Source organism: Toxotes jaculatrix, chromosome 11 (assembly GCF_017976425.1).
Source record: "Toxotes jaculatrix isolate fToxJac2 chromosome 11, fToxJac2.pri, whole genome shotgun sequence".
Lineage (NCBI taxonomy): Eukaryota > Metazoa > Chordata > Actinopteri > Toxotidae > Toxotes > Toxotes jaculatrix.
This window is the reverse complement of record NC_054404.1, coordinates 13,901,430-13,918,498: the sequence shown is the minus strand read 5'-3', so window position 1 is coordinate 13,918,498 and position 17,069 is coordinate 13,901,430. Positions and strand designations below refer to the sequence as shown.

The window sequence follows — 17,069 nt, the reverse complement described above, 5'->3', positions numbered from 1 at the left end:
TTGAAATATTATGATTATAATTTGATTTTGCTAGACATACAGTAGCGGGCAAGGGTGCAGCAGCAATAACGAAATATAAAATTTACTTCAAATTCAGTAGCTTGCTGTATGTTTATGATGTTTACACTGAAAATTTAAGATGGACATCTGCTTATTAAGGAGACAAAATACAAATCTGAGCAGTCATAAGACCTATTCTCTACAACTCTCTTCTATTGTTGTAAAAACCCACATAATCTGTAATACTGATTCTGGCTACTGAACTAAACATAAAGTTATAAATACAAAATGGTACATTTACAACACAATAAAAGTATCCATGTGCAACAAAACTCATGTCACATAACTGTACATCATAAAATTTGGTAGGAGTTTTTAAACACTAAACATCAAAATGGTGTTCTTTGATAATAAATTGACAGTTTCTATGAACTACAAGTGGTTGCCATGTCCTGTGGTTCTGATCATGTAAAAGAATTGAGAAGGTTTTCAGAAAACAGAGGTGAGTTTTCTAAAGCTCTCAGTTTCCATAAACTGTCCTTGTGAAACAAACCAAAGATAAAACCACAGTTACCACCACAGTTTTCCATTCAGAGGTTTATCCAAAATAAAACATTTTAGTGTCTACCTGTGAGCGTGATAACTGTGTCCTTTGAAGCTTGAACTGGTCCCCACCTGGATGTTTAGACTACACTATCTGATCTGATACGCGTGACACATTGTCCATGTTGTTAACTTGAGTTGACAGAGATTTTCGGCTGTCTGTGCTGGTTCTGGTCCTTATCCTCTTGGTTCGATTTTGGCCTTGGCCATAACAATGGCAAGAAAAAGCAGCTTTGAACTCCCCACGGAATTTCCCTGGGGAAAATACAAGAAGCATGAAATCCACTTTCAGTTTGAACCATTCATGCGAGTTGCATCAGAAAAAAAAGAAGCATTTTTCAGTTTCATAGGCATCATGATCTTCAATTTTACAAGTTGTTGATGTTTGGAAGACTTTAATCACTCTGTATTCATTAAAGATACTTCATATTTCAATGCTTTTGGTACATAGTCCATACACAATAAGTAATAGCTGAGATGTCACTATCAAGGCCATAATAATCTACTAGCATCTAAATTGATGAAAGAAATGTTTTTGATACATCCTTGACTTTGTTCTTCATTTATATTCACAATATATTATCAGATGAGGAATATAAGGCAGTGAGTTGTATTGCTGTTGCCAACCTGTCCCACTAGAGGACAGTAATGAACTCACACATGTGGTCTAAGTGATGAGGCAGGTTACACACTTACCACTGAGGAAATTGTAGATGATGGGATTTGCTGCGCTGTTGGCATATATGAGCCAATGTGAGAAAGTGAACCACGCATACACTGTTTCCCTGTCATTTGTGTTCTTGAAAGTCCCAAAGACTCTGCAGGTAAAGTAGGACATGGTATCAGCTAAAGATCTTGTTCATTTTTGCTTTAACTGCAATGCTATGAATCATTTTAAATTAGGATTTTAGAAAACAAGAAATAATTCAGTACTTTAAATATACTTTAAACTACGCAGGTGAACTCCTGATCAAAAAAGACACAGAAAATGTGAGCCCTGTTTCATCACAGCCTCTACTGTTGATGTCTCTCTGCTTGAATAGCTTTTTATCCTTGAAGCAGCAGAGTGCGGGAGATTATTACCTTTTCATGACATTGAGCACGCTGATTGGCAGGTAGCACAGGGCAAAAACAAAGAGCACCACCATCAGCATGCGAGCTGTCTTGCGTCTGGCTCGGACCTGTTTAATCTCAGCACAAACTGTGCTGCTCCTTATCCTCGCTGATTCTCCCAGGCCTGAAGTGGGCACTGAGCACCGGATGGACCTCCACTTCCTCTGCAATACTGATGTGCTTCCAGGAATCTGTTGATAACACATGTGCATACATCAGGCACTGTATAGTTGCCAACGGAAGATCAGTTCACTGTGAGATTTATGTTTAAACATGGCTTGTCATGAGCTAGTTATCTTTTAAAAAAAACAAAGCGCTGGAAGGCACACCTGTTGACACCACAGCTTGTGACATATCTGGATATAGGCCAGGACCATGAGACATAGTGGTGCAAAGTAGGTGACAATGAAGAAACAGGTGTGATACACCTTTGGGTAGATCTCAGCTGTTGGAAAACAAACAAACAAAAAAAAAAGCATCATTATAATTTGATTGATCTGGATGATCTCTCCCTGAGTCTCACCCCCTCAGTTACAGTTGCTGTGCCTGTCAGTCTGTCTGTTGTTTCACATCATATCTATATTTAGCAGCAGAGTTATCGTTTTATCAGCTGTACCTGGTTGAAAACTCTCTCTCTGGCTGATTTTTTAATATTTTAAGCCGTTTTGTTTTAAGTATCCTGTATAGGGTTATGTCCGCTAGCATCAACAATACTAAGAGACCAAGTTTCATGTCTGAGGCAAAAAGTCAGAATCTTCACCAGCCAGTGATCTAGAAGGAGAAGCATGGTTTGTGTATAGCAGGTTAGAGCAAGTTAGTGTTGCAGAGAAGTGTTATACATAAAATCTGAATTGAAATGTTATTTCATGGATGGTTTGAAAGTGTATTATAGAAAAGCACTGGCAACATAGTGGTTGCAGGAATGTTTGGAAAGGGGGTTGCAAAATCGGCTGATTTCCACTTGACAATAAAAAAAAGACCATAGAAGAAGAACAGGGATATCAATGCTCCGTTGAAGACGCCATTGAATGCAGAACCACTGATGAGAGAATGTTCTGAGGAACTTCTGCCTGACACCGTTGCTGCCACCATCCAAGTTGTTGAGGTTCAAAAAAAGTCCCCTGTAACCTGGTTAGCTGTTTCCATGTCCGTCTGAACTGGAGGTGAGCCAGCTGCCACGTCAATAAGCCAAAAGGGCAGTTAAGAGAAGTGCAAAAATATGATGATTAAGTGAAAGTAAGTAAACAGAGACAGAAAAAAAAAACAGCCTGCATCACAGTCTCAAGAGTCTGATGAGGACAGCAGGGATGAGTATGGCCTCCATCATGAAGTATTTCAGGATGCCAAATTGAAAAATGATGAGTAATGATAGCCATACTGAACTGGTGATGAAGTTTGAACGCAGGATCCCAGCAACAAAATCCCCTGTAACCTGATCAATTACGGGCAGCAATCAGCTCAAGGGGCTCAACACATCCGTGATTATCTGCCTGATGAGGAGGTAGACTCACCTGCTGGAAATCTGCCTGATCACCCACCATGTGCATCCCTCTCAAGTTCTGCTGCTGGACCTGAAGAGCTATCGGACCAGCTGCCACAAAGACAGAGCTGCTTGCCAGGACTTTGGCCACTTATCAGTTGGGCATCTCTTCCTGCTACACCACCTCAGCTGTCACCTGTCTACCATGCACTAGCACTGGTCCCAAGACTGTCAACACTAAAGCCAGGCTATCCCCAGCACAGGACATTTATTGTGAGAAGTTATACATTAATACTCCTATAATCTGTTCAGTAAATTCATGGTCTATCTTAAAATTAAATTAAAAAAAATCTGCGATGAGTTTAAAAATATCATAGTCATGATAAACTATTGATAAGGGTTTGGAAAAATAGTGAAAATGCATTTGAAAAAGGCTGAAATGCTATAAAGCTGTTGATTTCACTTTGTTAGTTTTGTCATTTATTATTTCGTACTAGTTGTTAAAGTATTATTAGTCATCCGCAAAGCTGGCTTAATCTGCTAGCCTGAGATCGATTGCTTCTGTCTCCGCCCACATACCTGGGGCAAAAAACCGCGGGATTTTATATGTTCGAGTGAGAAGTGAAACGTCTCTCATCGCTCTCATGATTACTGCTCCTCGCTTCTCAGGTATGTTGTCGGTTGCTACAGCGATCTTAGCAAGTTGCTAACCTGTTCGGAGTGTTGAGAGAGTATTTGTGTCGCACTTTGAGTCGGCTGGAGTTGAGTTTTGTTGGATGTAGTAGAGTGTGTGTGGGTGCGTGTGTTTGCAATCCGCGCCTGCGCCAGGTGCGTTTCTCATGTTGTGTGTTTTGGGCCTTCACATATGTGCGCTTTTTCTGATATGTTTTGCGTATTTATTTGTTTATTTCGTATTCGTATTGAGTTTCTGAGCCACAACTACCTGTTATTTTCCAGTATTAATTACTCAAAGAAATGTTGTTGTTGTTGTTGTGTTGACGTTGTTGTGATTTGCATCTGATTTGTCTTCTCTGCAACAGCTTTGGTCTAGAATATCCTGTTTCAATTACTGTAAGTTAATGAAGGTGAGCAGTTGAAAAGCCTTTTCTCTTTGTGAGGTTCTACTGCTTTGAGGGCTGTAATCAGAGATGTGCTCTGGCAGGCTTATCAGGGCTCCAGCATAAGTCACCCATTCTACTCTAATAGTCCTTAACAACCCTGTGAATAGTGCTCTGCTCTCATAATTTTAATATCAAACAACAGCGAAATGGCATCAGACATGTACACTGATTTCAGTGCATGGAATGACAAATGCTCTTCTGGGAGCTGGATCTCTTTGAAAGAAGCACAGCAAATCTAACTGAAAGTTATTGGTCTCAGTTTTACCTGTGCATCTGGCAGCAGGTGAGAGAGCTGGCAAAATATTATTATTATTATTTATTCATTCAAGGGCGATTTGTGAAAACTAACCTCCCCAATGTTCATCACACACCGTGAACAGGCTGGTCTTGTTCGTGAGTTCAGGCAGCAGGCTACTGCACTCCATTACAATAGCCTGAGGGATCATGATGATGCACGACACAACCCAGATGACAGCAATACTCTTACGAGCCCTCTTGGCTGTGCTCTTGAACATCAGCGGGTGGCAGATAGCATACCAGCGGTCTTGGGCGATGCAACTCAGTGTTAGGACTGATACAGAAACGGAGATGGTCTGTAAAAAAAGAAAGAAAGAAAAGAAACATCAGTTAGCTAGAGACCAAACTATTCTGGGAGTGGTATTTTCAGTACTTTAAAGTGAGAACCCAGAAAATTGATATTTTATTCATGGTTGCAACTGCGATGCATGAGACATTGACCTGAATTTGATATTGATGTACTTTTGAGTGATCCAGTATGTGTGCAATAGTACACATCAATGAGGAACATTATTTCAACATTTTTAGGTGTTGAGAATTAGCTTTAAATCTGACTCTTTATCTAAGGCAGTTGCAGCAGATTAGAGTTGAAAAGAGAGACATTGAAGGACTAAATAGGATTAATTAATAGGATGTGTTCACATGTATTCGCCTGTATTTTAAGATAAGACTTTATTGATCCCACTGCAGGGAATTTTACTTGTTAGGCAGCGCACAAGAAAAACAGTAAAAAAGGATAAAGTGCGGAAAAACAAGAAGTGTGTACAAAAAAATGTGCAGTTGCAATCTAAGAAAGTTAAGTTAAAGATACCAAAAAAAAAAAACAGTAAAAAACTGGCTACATACAATATATCTTCAATTAATTTTGTAGCTCATGTTGAATGTAGCCTTGACCGGTGACATGAGGGTAGACATCATAGTGAGGAATGTAGCACCACAATGATTTTCTTTTTTTCAGCCTCCAAGGCAAATCGGAATGGCGATAACTCCTATTCACTAAAATACAATGGCTGTATCTTCTTACAAAATACATGGCTGAACCTGGAGGTCAAAAACAAACCGAGTTAGTCCAGTGTATCAGGACGATAATGGCTAATGGTAATCACACCGTGATCCACCAACACTGTCAAGTCCCTGATGAGAGAGAGAGAGTCTGAGTGCAGATTAGCAGGGTTCAATTAGACAGACAGTGCAGGAGGGTCAACAGCAATTTTCTTTGCCTTCTTCCTCATCCCCCTTGATGGAGGGCAGTCTACTCTCCACTGTCTGAATCACCTTGCTCAATAGGAGACTAGGAAAGGCAGAAACCGTACCATATTAATCAATATTTCAATTATGGATCTTAGAAACTGGACCAACTTCAGATGTGGCATGTTGATGCATAAGAAAGCTCCCTGTGTTGGAGATGCACTTATCCAGTTTCCGCGTGTTAAAAAAAGGTTGCCTAAAGGAAATTCAGTGAGTCCGTTTAGTTCACAGCAGTGGCAGAAATTTCATGTGGGAGATAAACCTGTGGGTTCTGGTGGAGTCATTTCCTGTGGGAAATAAATGCTCAGCTCCATCACTTTGAAATGTTTAGCTTTAGGATGCCCGTGGTCTACTAAATCACCATTGCTGAATAATTTTCTTTATTTAAATGGTCTGAAAAAGCAGGGAGAGGAAGAACAGGTCGGTAGAAAGGGACAAATCCTCACATAATTGTCCTCCGCTTGACAGAAAATCAATAGTACATCAGCTGATATTTTAAGCTTGGTGTGGTGGCTTGAAAAAGATCTGGGAGTACACTGAACATGATGCAAACAGAGAAGCCAGTGCATACAGACTGGACCAGCCTGTAGGCACAATGCAGGGCATCAGTATTCATTTCAAATATAACAAACAAGACACGACAGTGCAGGCAATCTGTAGTCATACTCTGATCTTGTCATTCTTTGGAAAGGAATAAAAGGATAAGTCTGCTGATATTACACATTATATTTTTCATACAGTCAACAAATGCCATGAAAAGACTAAAACCAACAATGAATTGATCCAAATATTGTCTGTGTAGCTGAGTCATCTATGCCATCGTTATATAAAAGATATTAAAAAAAAAAAAAAAGATCAATGAGATGCACCATCGCACTGGGTGACATGTTCCGTCACTATAAACGTGGGCGCTATAGTTTGTTTTGATTTAAGTCCACATACGTCATCCTGCTAAGAACTGCAGTGCCTGGCTTTTTAACAGAAATGAAACTACGTATTTGTGACTTGTTTTGGAGGATTTACGTCTTCAGTGCGTAGAAATGAGCCGGCTTAATGCCGTAGAAAGGGAAGAGAAGTCAGAAAGTGCACTGTTGGTTTGAGCCTTTTAACGCGATTTCAGAGTGGCCTAAGGTTTGAGTGAATGTCAGAGTTGGCTCTTTTAGTGCAGTTTCTGATTTCACATGCTCTTCGTCATGCAAAGAGCTGCATTTGATTAGGAAAATAATAATTGACACACGTTAGAAAAGATTATTGTTACAGTATATTGACGCAGGCAATTATTGTATGTACACGAAGCTATGCTAGTACCCCTGCTGAGAGATCATTTAGCCCGTTGTAGTAAAGGTTTGAATTTTGTTCTGCGTTCCTGTTCTCTTTTGTTCATCAGTCCATGCTACAGTCTGTTTTGTCAACCGCTTAAGTTTTCATTGATTTCAAACTGAAGCGCAGCCTGCTATTTCCAATACCATTTGATTTTTTCATGTTATAAAAAAAACACGTTTTGTATTTCAGCAAGTATATTGACCCAAAAAATGTGTAGTTGTAAACTTGGAACAAGAAGGGAATAATTGGCACCATCTGTTTAATGTTAACTTTATGTGAATTTAAATGTTTAGCCAGTAGATGTTTTGCTCCCCAAACCCTCCGGTTTACTACCATTATTCAGCTTTCTTACTTACTTAATTTGTGTTTCTGCCTTTTCATTGACTCCACATTCATTCATGACTCAGGTCCCTTGACCATTTCATCATTTCTTTCGGGAATTAGTCTTGTCTTTGGGTTTACAACATATTGTATTGCAGATGACGATAGCAGTGCGGCTTCACTTCCGGTTTTTGTTCAGTTCTTGGGGATGATCCCTCTTGAGGCAGCACAGCACTGTAGCATGGAAAACCTAGCACAATGTCACATAAAATACTGGGAGAACTGAAAGAATTCCCTAGTGGGAATTAATTTGGGAGGAAAACATCCCTCTGGGTTCATAAAAGCAGCAGGAGGTGGTCACTGTAAATACTGTCGCAGCAGCAGCAGTTCCACTACAGTACAGTATAAATTGGATGATTTTCTATTGGCAGATCTGTTGGGTGTGATGATGCAATAGACTTGTCCAAGGCGTTAAATCACCATGGGATAACCTCAAAGGTTTCACACTGTGCACATCTCATGGGATATGAAAAATGTATTTTTTACCCTCGTGAATACAGAGAAAGATAAATGGAAGAATAATAGAAGGATCTTGGCCTGTGTTCATAAACCTCTCAGAAGTGGAGTGACTTCGATCTGGTCAATCCTGGTTGAAAAGAAGATGTCAGAGTTTATCCCTTACCTGCAGATAAGGCACGACTTTGCAAAGAGTGTTTCCAAAGAACCACGTCTCTGTGATGTCTACCACCAGACTCGCAGGCAGGCAGATGATGGTGACCAAGACGTCAGCGAAGGAGAGATTCACTATGAAATAGTTGGTCACGGTGCGCATGTGACGGTTTTTCCACACTGCAAAACAAACTGAAAATGATACACAATCAAAGACAGCCACTAATAAGGGCAAATCACATTAGTCCAGGGTATTTAATGTTAATTACTGTTGTCCTGAAGGCATGCTGTCAATCACAGAGTTTGAATTAAGAACTAATTATATTCCTGTTTATGTCTTTGATCTTGTTGGCAAAATATTCATTATTCAGAAATTACAAACAAGCAATTTAGGTTTAATGTGTTTGTCTCAGCACGCCAGGTTTCATGCTGAGACTGTCACTGTAAAGTGTTTTGACAAAATGCTGCTGCATCACAAATTGTATGGCAGCTACATGTAATCCAGTGTCCAGAATTTGAAGAGATATATAATGGTTTAAAAGTCACATCAAAAACTGAGAACATTTATTTTCGAATCTATTATTAAACCGACAGAGGACGTCAAAACACATCAATATATAATGGAAATGAATAGAAAATAAACCACGGTATTTTGCTTTAGATGGTAAAACAGAATAAACCACATTACTACCCCTGTAAAACAGACTCCATCACCAAATAGCAAAAGTTAAACATTTAACATAATTGTGCCTTCTAAATCTTTAAAGTCAGACTTAAATTTTAACTTCTGCCTCACAGCATGGAAAATCATCACTTTGCCTTGTGAAGTACGCAGCTTATTAGCAAACTTGGAAAGTGCATTGAAAAAGAAGATTGAGGGACTTTACATTATATTCTTCTTGTTTGACTATTTAAAAAAAGATCATATCCAGAATTTTAAATGTGCTGTGTGTCATGTATTCAAAAGCACACAAATGTGGTATCATCATAAAACTTGGTGTCTTGAAAAATTTTGAAAAGCCGTTTGTCGGCTTTGAATAGTACTTGTTAGCTCATTACAGGTATTCAGTGCACTGTTTGAAATTTGTTTCAACTGTCCACTGTTAGTTACTTAATCATGTATGCTACTGAAATATATAGTGTTCAATGCTATATTTATGTCTAATCTGCCCTGCTCTGAAATGAGACTGGTGGGATGGCTGAGCATCAGAGAATGTGAATGATTTGAGAGAATGATTTAAGCTCAGTGACAGCAAGGCCAGAGATGAAAATGTTTCCTGGTTTCCTGCTTGTTAGGACTTTTATTCAAACAGGTATGAAGTGCATTCACACGACGCAAGTGACTGAATTAAGTTTACTCAGTGATGTATATGCACAGTGTTGTTCTACAATGCAATACAAAGTTATGTAAACTGTTTGTTTGACTTGCTTGCCTCATAACATCTCAGCAATTTGACAAATGTGGTGAGAAAAATAAGATCCATGTGTCATTTCTTAAGACAGCAAAGTCCATCTCATACACTAATTGCAAAAGCAATATTGTGTAGATTAGTACATCATGTGTAGCCATAGTATATAATGATACTGAGACTCAGCTGTTGCTTTTTATATGCTTCAGTGACTCAAGCTCAATCATGGTGTAACCTTTGCTGTAATGTGAAAGCATAAAATGGCATACAGGCATTTCTGAGGTGGGTGTAAAAAGTGTGTGGGCACTGAAAAACATATGTCTCTGAAAAAAGACAGAAATGCATTTTTGACCATTAAAGATATTTAGTATTTGAAGCTGACACCGCTGTGGAAAGTAAAAGTTTTTCATCAGCGAGGATCATGTTCACATTTGCCTCAAGTCCTTTTAACAATTCAAATCAAGAACTTTTCTACTGCAAGTCAAGTTTTAAGCCCAACTTTCTTTAGTTGTTCCTATTTTATGAACATTGTGCTGAGGATGTCTAAAAAAATGCGTGGGAAATACTCATTTCTCATGTACATGACTGCCTGATTTATTTAGTAACGGAGTGACTGAATGAACCAAACCATTTGCAGGTGGCTGCAGGACTGAGGATCACAGCGGAAAGAGTGAGGAATGAGGGTTGAACCAAGGCAGAGGACAGAGACAAAGTGTGAGTCCAAGCTGTTCCAGTGTACAAGAGACAGAGAGAAGAGGACTTCAACGCTTGCTTCAGTTAAGTATCTGTCTAATATTCCTGCACATGCACAGAAAAAGAATCTTTCTCATTTGGGTTCAGCTGCTACAACCCATGTGCTTTTTAGTCTGTATTGTTAACAGGGCTGTTGGTACATGTAGTGTTTGCTTAATTGCTGACGTACCACTTTGTGAAGCAGGTCAAGTTTTGGAGTGCACTATGAAGTATTCTCTCTGATTAGACCTTTGCTCGGAATTATATATAAAACAGTGGGAATTATGGTGTGGTCAGAGTGGATCTCCTCTTGCAAACATTCAGTATTTCCCTGAATGAGAGGTCAGTTCCACCCCTTCCCCCAAAACTGACTGCAAATTTGCCTTTTTCACATCTGACATTTTGACTGAAACTGAAGCAGCTAAATAGAATTCACCCATTATTCTTTTTTATTAATTATATCCGTGCTTTTCCTACTGTGAAATGGCAAAGTGCTGGAGAGGCTTGTAATTTTGCATGTCAATCACAGTGAACTCTACATGAGGTAAAGAACGTGGGTCAGTGTACAACAGGGGCAAATGTGTTTGCCTCTGCTCCTGACTGAAATCAGAGAGGAGATCTGTGGGCTGACTTCACCTTCACACTACATCATAAAACCCAAATACCAATAAGAATGATAAAGATGAAAGATGAAAAAACTGCCTTAGAAGCTGGAGCAGTAGAGTGCCTGGGATGTCGATCAGAAATAGTGTGTACTTGGCCGCACAGTCCTGAGACGAGGTCTTATCAACCAGCAGATTTTAAAAACACCTGTAAAGGTGAACCAGGACTGCACAGCACACTTCAGTTTTGTCCTTTTTGGTAGACTTGGGGCTGTTTTGTGGGGGGTTTTTTCTGCTTGATTTTTTCAGTGCTCTGTGAAGTCGCTGGTCTTGACTGCCTGCCGGTCAGATTAAAGTGAATAAAGTGTTCTTTTACGTTTACTTTTTCTTCTTAAAATGCCAATGTGAGAGTGTAGACCTGCAGTGGATTGTATAAACTGCAACTGAATTGAATCCAGTTCAAATCCAATTGTAACTGTCCAATTGTAACAGTCCACAACATGAAAGACAAGATCCAGTCAAGTGAAATTATATTTTTGTGCATATGTGATCGGCATTGTGAATGTCAGCAATGCAAAGTTGCAGCAATGCCATAATTCAATCACTGTATCTGCAATAAAAACCTAAAGATAGTCAAAGTACATTAATGTCTTAGCCGACCAACAGATTTTCATTTGTTTGAATTGATTAAGCTTTTCTTACACACAGAGGAAAGGGCATGAGGATCACAAAAGCGAAAAAGGGAAAGAGGCATGAGTAAGCTCCTGTTCTTCCAAAGTGTTTTACAACTCCCGATGCTGCCATGTAACAGGCATTGTCACAAAAAACAGACAAGCTAGACCACGCGTCATCTTTCAGAACCACACATGAAAGACTGGCACATCACAGTAAATCCCCGTGGGGGGCGGGGGCTTGACTGAATCCACATTAATGTGAGCAGAAGCAGCACAATCACCCATATTCACCTTTGAGAGTGAGAAAGATATTACTGTAGGTGCTGTTTGCAGTAGGTGAATTTCTTTTTTTCAGTGTTCCCTCAAGGATCAGTTTTCTGGATTCATTTCTGGAATTTGTGTGTGCATGTATGACTTATCTTAGGCCTACAGACTATTATACTGTATATCAGGGTTCCCCAACTAATTTTCCCCAAGGGCCAGAGTATGTGAAATTTGCCAAGGGCCAAGGTCCAGGTCCAGGTTTTTTTCCTGTTGTGCCAATAAAAGCAGATTTATCAACAGATGATATTGTTGCAGCTTCTATCATTGTTATTTTTATTACTATTATTAGTAGTACATTGTAGAAGTAATCAATTAAGTCTGGGATTTTCACAAGGTCACGCAAAAAAATGTACTCTTGAAAATAAGTCCAAAGCTATAGTTATCTAAATGTTATTATACTTGCGGGCCACATCCGGTCCACGGGCCGCCTAATGGGGTTGGATGCTGTACATAATACAACCAAGGACCAGGATAGGTATTGTAATTGCAAAAAACATTTTCCACAAACAGCAGTGGACAGACATGGACGGTCATTTCATTTGCAGCAGAAAGTAGGACAATACATAGGTTTTTCATAAAGACACGTGATGTGAACATCTGGCACAAAAGTGTAACAAACTGAAACTAGCAGTGTAGGAGCCTAAATGCAGTTTATTTATGTTTTGATTAATTAACATGCAATAATTTAAGTTCATACATAAAACGACAGTTATTTACATGGTTCGCTGTTTTACATGGAAATGGCAGGAACATTTATTTACAAGTAGATGTATTTACAGTTCCTTGTTCGATTCCTTGCCCTTAAAATGTGTGGGGAGAATTTAAACTAAAAAAAAAAAAAAAAAAAAATCTTATAGGTGACTATGATCTTTGCTTCCTAGCAACCGTGCACCTTTAACTGCCTTTTGATATTCCCATGGGAGCATAGGCTGAGTTGTAATCTCAGGGGGCAGTCAGGCAAGCTGAGAGTGAAGCCACACAGTTCTTTGACCTATCTCTCTCCCTAACTTTGGAAATGGACAATTGTGCCAGTTATTTTGTGTGTGTGTGTGTGTGTGTTCGTGTGTGTGTCAGCTTTACCAAGTGGTCCTGTGAGTTTATAACATGGATTAGAATCAAGGGAATCATTAGAGCGTCAGGCTGAAGCTTCATACTCTGGAAACCTACAAACAGCATTGGCATGAGCGCACGTATCAGCGGAGCACACCTGCATGATTGTAAATGGGATGTTACCAGTCAGCAAGTGGCTTAACAGCTGATGAATGGGCCAGTGATTGTGAATGTTATTAATCAGCTTCAGGGCTCTGCCTGAACTAATGTAGTAATGAAAGTCATCACACATAAAAGAGAGCAAATAGCAGTATTCATGTTGTGCTGTTATCTAGATCACCTCACAATTTGCCCGTCATTCACACACTGATGGCAGCAGCATGCTACCATGCTAGGTGCTGGCCAGGCCATCAGGAGCAATTTGGGTTCAGCATCTTGCCCAAGGACACTTCAATATGTGGACAGGAGAAGCTGGGGACTGACCCTCCTACCTTGTCATTAGTGGACAGTCCACTCTGCCCCCGAGGCTCAGCTGCCGGGCTCAGAATATGCACCAACATCACTTTTTCGTAATACCGACCCCCTTCACTGCTGTAAAGTGGCCACATGAACTCAGCTCACTCATGACTCTTGAAACTCAGTGACAGTTTGAAATGTGGCCAGGAATGGAGTTTTATGACATGTAATGTATATGAGCACAGCTTGACACTAGTGAAGTAATGTTACACCAATCATGACAACTACACCAGCAACAGTAAAACTCTCTATTTTGGGCCTCAGGCCTCCAAAATAAAAGCTGAGAATTGTAAAAAAAAAAAAAAAAATAATAATAATTATAAAGTATAGCAGTTTGGTATGTAATTGTCATATCCACTTAACGGCAATATAGATGAATAACTGGTAAACAAATAGTGGCAACACTATGATAATATAGAGTAATGTGTTGTGTATAACAATACATAAACACATTTTCAGTCTGCTCACAATCAGCAATCAGTCAATCAGAGCAGTATCTCAATTCATCTTTGATTGTTAATACACAAAATAAATCTATGTAAATCTTGTTGCCTTTTTTTTTTTTTTTTAATTAAGTCTATATTTGTGGAAATTTATTCTGACAGTTTTGGACTAAAACTGTTGTTGCTGCTACTAGTTAAACACCGCCTCAAAGCCTGAAGACATAAAGCCTGATTAAAATCATGAAGACTTGAAAGGATGTTGTGGTTGTCTGCGGACAGGTTTTGCAATAGTTAGAGACATGTTTTATTCAGGAAACTGAACTTAATTGACATCACACAGCCCATAGTAAAGAATCACTTCATGCTTAATCTCTTCAATTTATCCTGCACCAGTCTTCATTCAACTCTCAAATCAAATCGCCATACATACAAGAGCTCACAATGCAGAGTTAGTGGGTTGATCTGGTCTCACCACGTTGGCTTAGGTTCAAACTGATCCCTGTTGCTGTGGTAACTAATGCTGCAGACCATACTGCAGGTTTTGTTCAAGCTTTAGGATCAAAAGATGTTTAAGAACCACCTGTCGACTGTGAGGGAAAATGGATCACCTTTTGTACAGCATCCCACAATAGAAAAAAAAATACTGCACAACATGTGAGTGACAAGTGTTTTAGAGGCCAGAGTGTTTTGCATGACATTGATTATATTGGATATACAGTCAGTGTCCAACCCAGACTATAAAACAAGGCTTCTAACAAACAGCAGGTAGCTACTTGCAAATGTCAGAAATGAGTAAAATGAACTGTTGCATATCGAATGTGCTGAAATTCTTTCATGTCTCAGACAGTGACTGGTTCCATGTGGACTCCTGCAACATGAGACTTTTTGCATAAAAGCTGTTTTTGATCTCCTCCATTATCAGTACTGTGTATTTGCTTTTATATCCTCACATTTGCTTTACCAATACTTATTTTTTTGTAAAACAATATGAATTATTATACAGTGCATCAATCAAGTTAACTAGTGCACATTAGCATGTTATGCAGGTTCGTCAGTTGGTCGGATTAGTTATTTTATAATGCTGTCTGATTTCAGCACAACAAAAGATGATATCCTCACTCAGCAAACCAGGTCTGAGATTCTTGCACACACATAAAAAAAGAAATAAATTGAAGTCCCAAGTGAACTCTCTAGTCTAAGTAATGAACTCATCACAATTTAGGAAATAATTAACACCTTAACTCTTATTGGTGCACTGTGGCCTGTTGGTAGCTACCCTATCAGCAATTATGCAGCTTGTTTGACACAACTGAATTAAAAAAACACACAACCCATCTTTGATCTCCTTTTTTTATGGTTGTAATTAAACAAATGCAATTTTGCATCAAATCAAAAGCAAACCTAAAGACAGGCTTCTGAAGCTGATGCATCTGCTACTGGCTGGACATCAGGTTGTAGCACAAGGTGGTTTAAATGGCATACCGTAAACCTTAATAATAATAATAATAATAATAATAATAATAATACATTACCCGTTAACTTCACAAGAGGTGGAGAGTCAGATGCCAGGAGGGGATTTTGCCACACTGCCCATGCCTCACAGTCAAGATGCTTGGGTGGGAAGGTGGGCAAAGGCCCCTGCTGGCATCTGATTGGCCACCTCTGGTACCCCCCACCAGGATCTTAACCTCTAGGTAACTGGCTTGCTATAATTTGCGTTATATATTTGAAGAGATGGCAATAAATATCAGACAAGCAACTGCATGGTCATTTAGAGTGCCCCCCGTAACTGTTTTTCTATAAATAGGCTGTATCCGAAAACTACGAACAGCATGAGAAATGAATGAGGAGATGGAACAGGTTGGATGAAACTGAGACAAAAACATTAACCAAAAAAAATTATAGTAATGTGATTTACGTCAATCTGTGCATTCTTTCTGATTTCCTTTAGCGCGAGCAAAGTGCGTCCCTCTGTGAAATAAGTGATAATATCTGAACAACCTGTATGTTCAAGCCTGATCGTTTAGCGCTGCGCTTTGTCCCACAGAGACACACTGCGCTCTGTGACTTGTCCTCCTTGAGCACTTTCCATCAGCAAATGCGCGGCTGCGATTACACTGAACATGAAAGAAAAACTGGACGATTTTAGATTTTTCATCACTGTGCAATTCGATTTAATTTTCCTTGGGGCAACGTGCTCATTCAAAAAGTTATTCAAAGTGTGCTTCTGTTGTGCGAGTTGTGCAGGACTGATTACGCACGAATGGGGAAAGAAACATAAGACAGAACTTACCAAGCGAGTTTCCAATGAGTGAAACGAAGAACACAATAATGTAAGCCACAATGAGAACCCATTCATACTGCTTCGGGTGTAAGTATTCTCTCCAGATGTATCTCAGAAGTTCATCGTCCTCATCCTCAGTGGAGTGCAGATGTATCTCCGTGCTGTTGGCCGCATGTGCAGAAGATAAGCAGTCCTCGCAATCCAAATTCCCAGTGATCCCAGACATCCTTGGAGGTGGTTGTGCGTCTGTTGTATTCCTGCTGTTAATCGTGTGTCTGCGGCGACCGACCGCGGGTTGTTGAGCGGACTGCCAATAAGGACGCGGCACTGTGGAGTGATGATAACGCGCTCCACAGACCTCGTCAGTGTGATTTGCGCTGATTTGTCCTCTCCTCCAGCGACCAAGGAGCTATGAGCTACTTCAACACCTCCACCACCAAAAAAAAAAAAAAAAAAAAAAAAAAAAAATTGTGTGGTTGTAAAAATGGGATGGGGTAAAAACTGAGAGGGGGATTATATAGAAAAATCACATTGTCCTGGTCCTGGTTATGTGTGTCTCAGCCTGTTGTATTCCCACAGGGATCTGACCCTTCTATAATACCACTACTTAGCATTACAAGATCATATGTCACGTGATTCTATGTCACCAATATCTGTGTAGTCCTGTCGAGAGTTTCCTAATATTGACATTTTGACATTAAATTCAATTTTTTTTTTTTTTTTTTTTGCTGTGACGGACAAGCTAATGTAAATGAATGGAGTCATGGAGTTAACTGGAGCATCTCTGTCTGTTTTGAATTCAATGCCTAGCTCCATTGGGAGCCTCTAAATGAGGAATGATTGCATAAATGCTCCAAGGA

The 17,069-nt window shown here is 39.6% G+C and overlaps 1 protein-coding gene across 1 annotated transcript; it reads right to left on the bottom strand.

The window, feature by feature from the left end:
• Positions 1–256: 256 nt before the first annotated feature.
• hcrtr2 (hypocretin (orexin) receptor 2) lies at positions 257–16,546 on the bottom strand. The gene is made up of 7 exons (XM_041050208.1): positions 16,219–16,546; positions 8,189–8,367; positions 4,667–4,910; positions 2,046–2,161; positions 1,687–1,907; positions 1,300–1,421; positions 257–858 (listed from the first exon to the last, which is right to left on the bottom strand). Exons 1-7 carry the CDS (start codon positions 16,433–16,435, stop codon positions 689–691), a joined length of 1,269 nt encoding a protein of 422 aa, XP_040906142.1. The 5' UTR covers positions 16,436–16,546; the 3' UTR covers positions 257–688.
• Between the last annotated feature and the right edge of the window lie 523 nt (positions 16,547–17,069).

Bases quoted from the DNA above. Each gene is read 5' to 3' on its own strand.
- hcrtr2 (XM_041050208.1), bottom strand. From the start codon at position 16,435: ATGTCTGGGATCACTGGGAATTTGGATTGCGAGGACTGCTTATCTTCT. The intron at 2,162-4,666 runs GTTAGTTTTCAC...GTTTTCCAACAG, and splicing joins GTGTGATGAACATTGGGGAG to CTGAGATCTACCCAAAGGTG. The intron at 859-1,299 runs GTAAGTGTGTAA...TATTTTCCCCAG, and splicing joins CATCTACAATTTCCTCAGTG to GGAAATTCCGTGGGGAGTTC.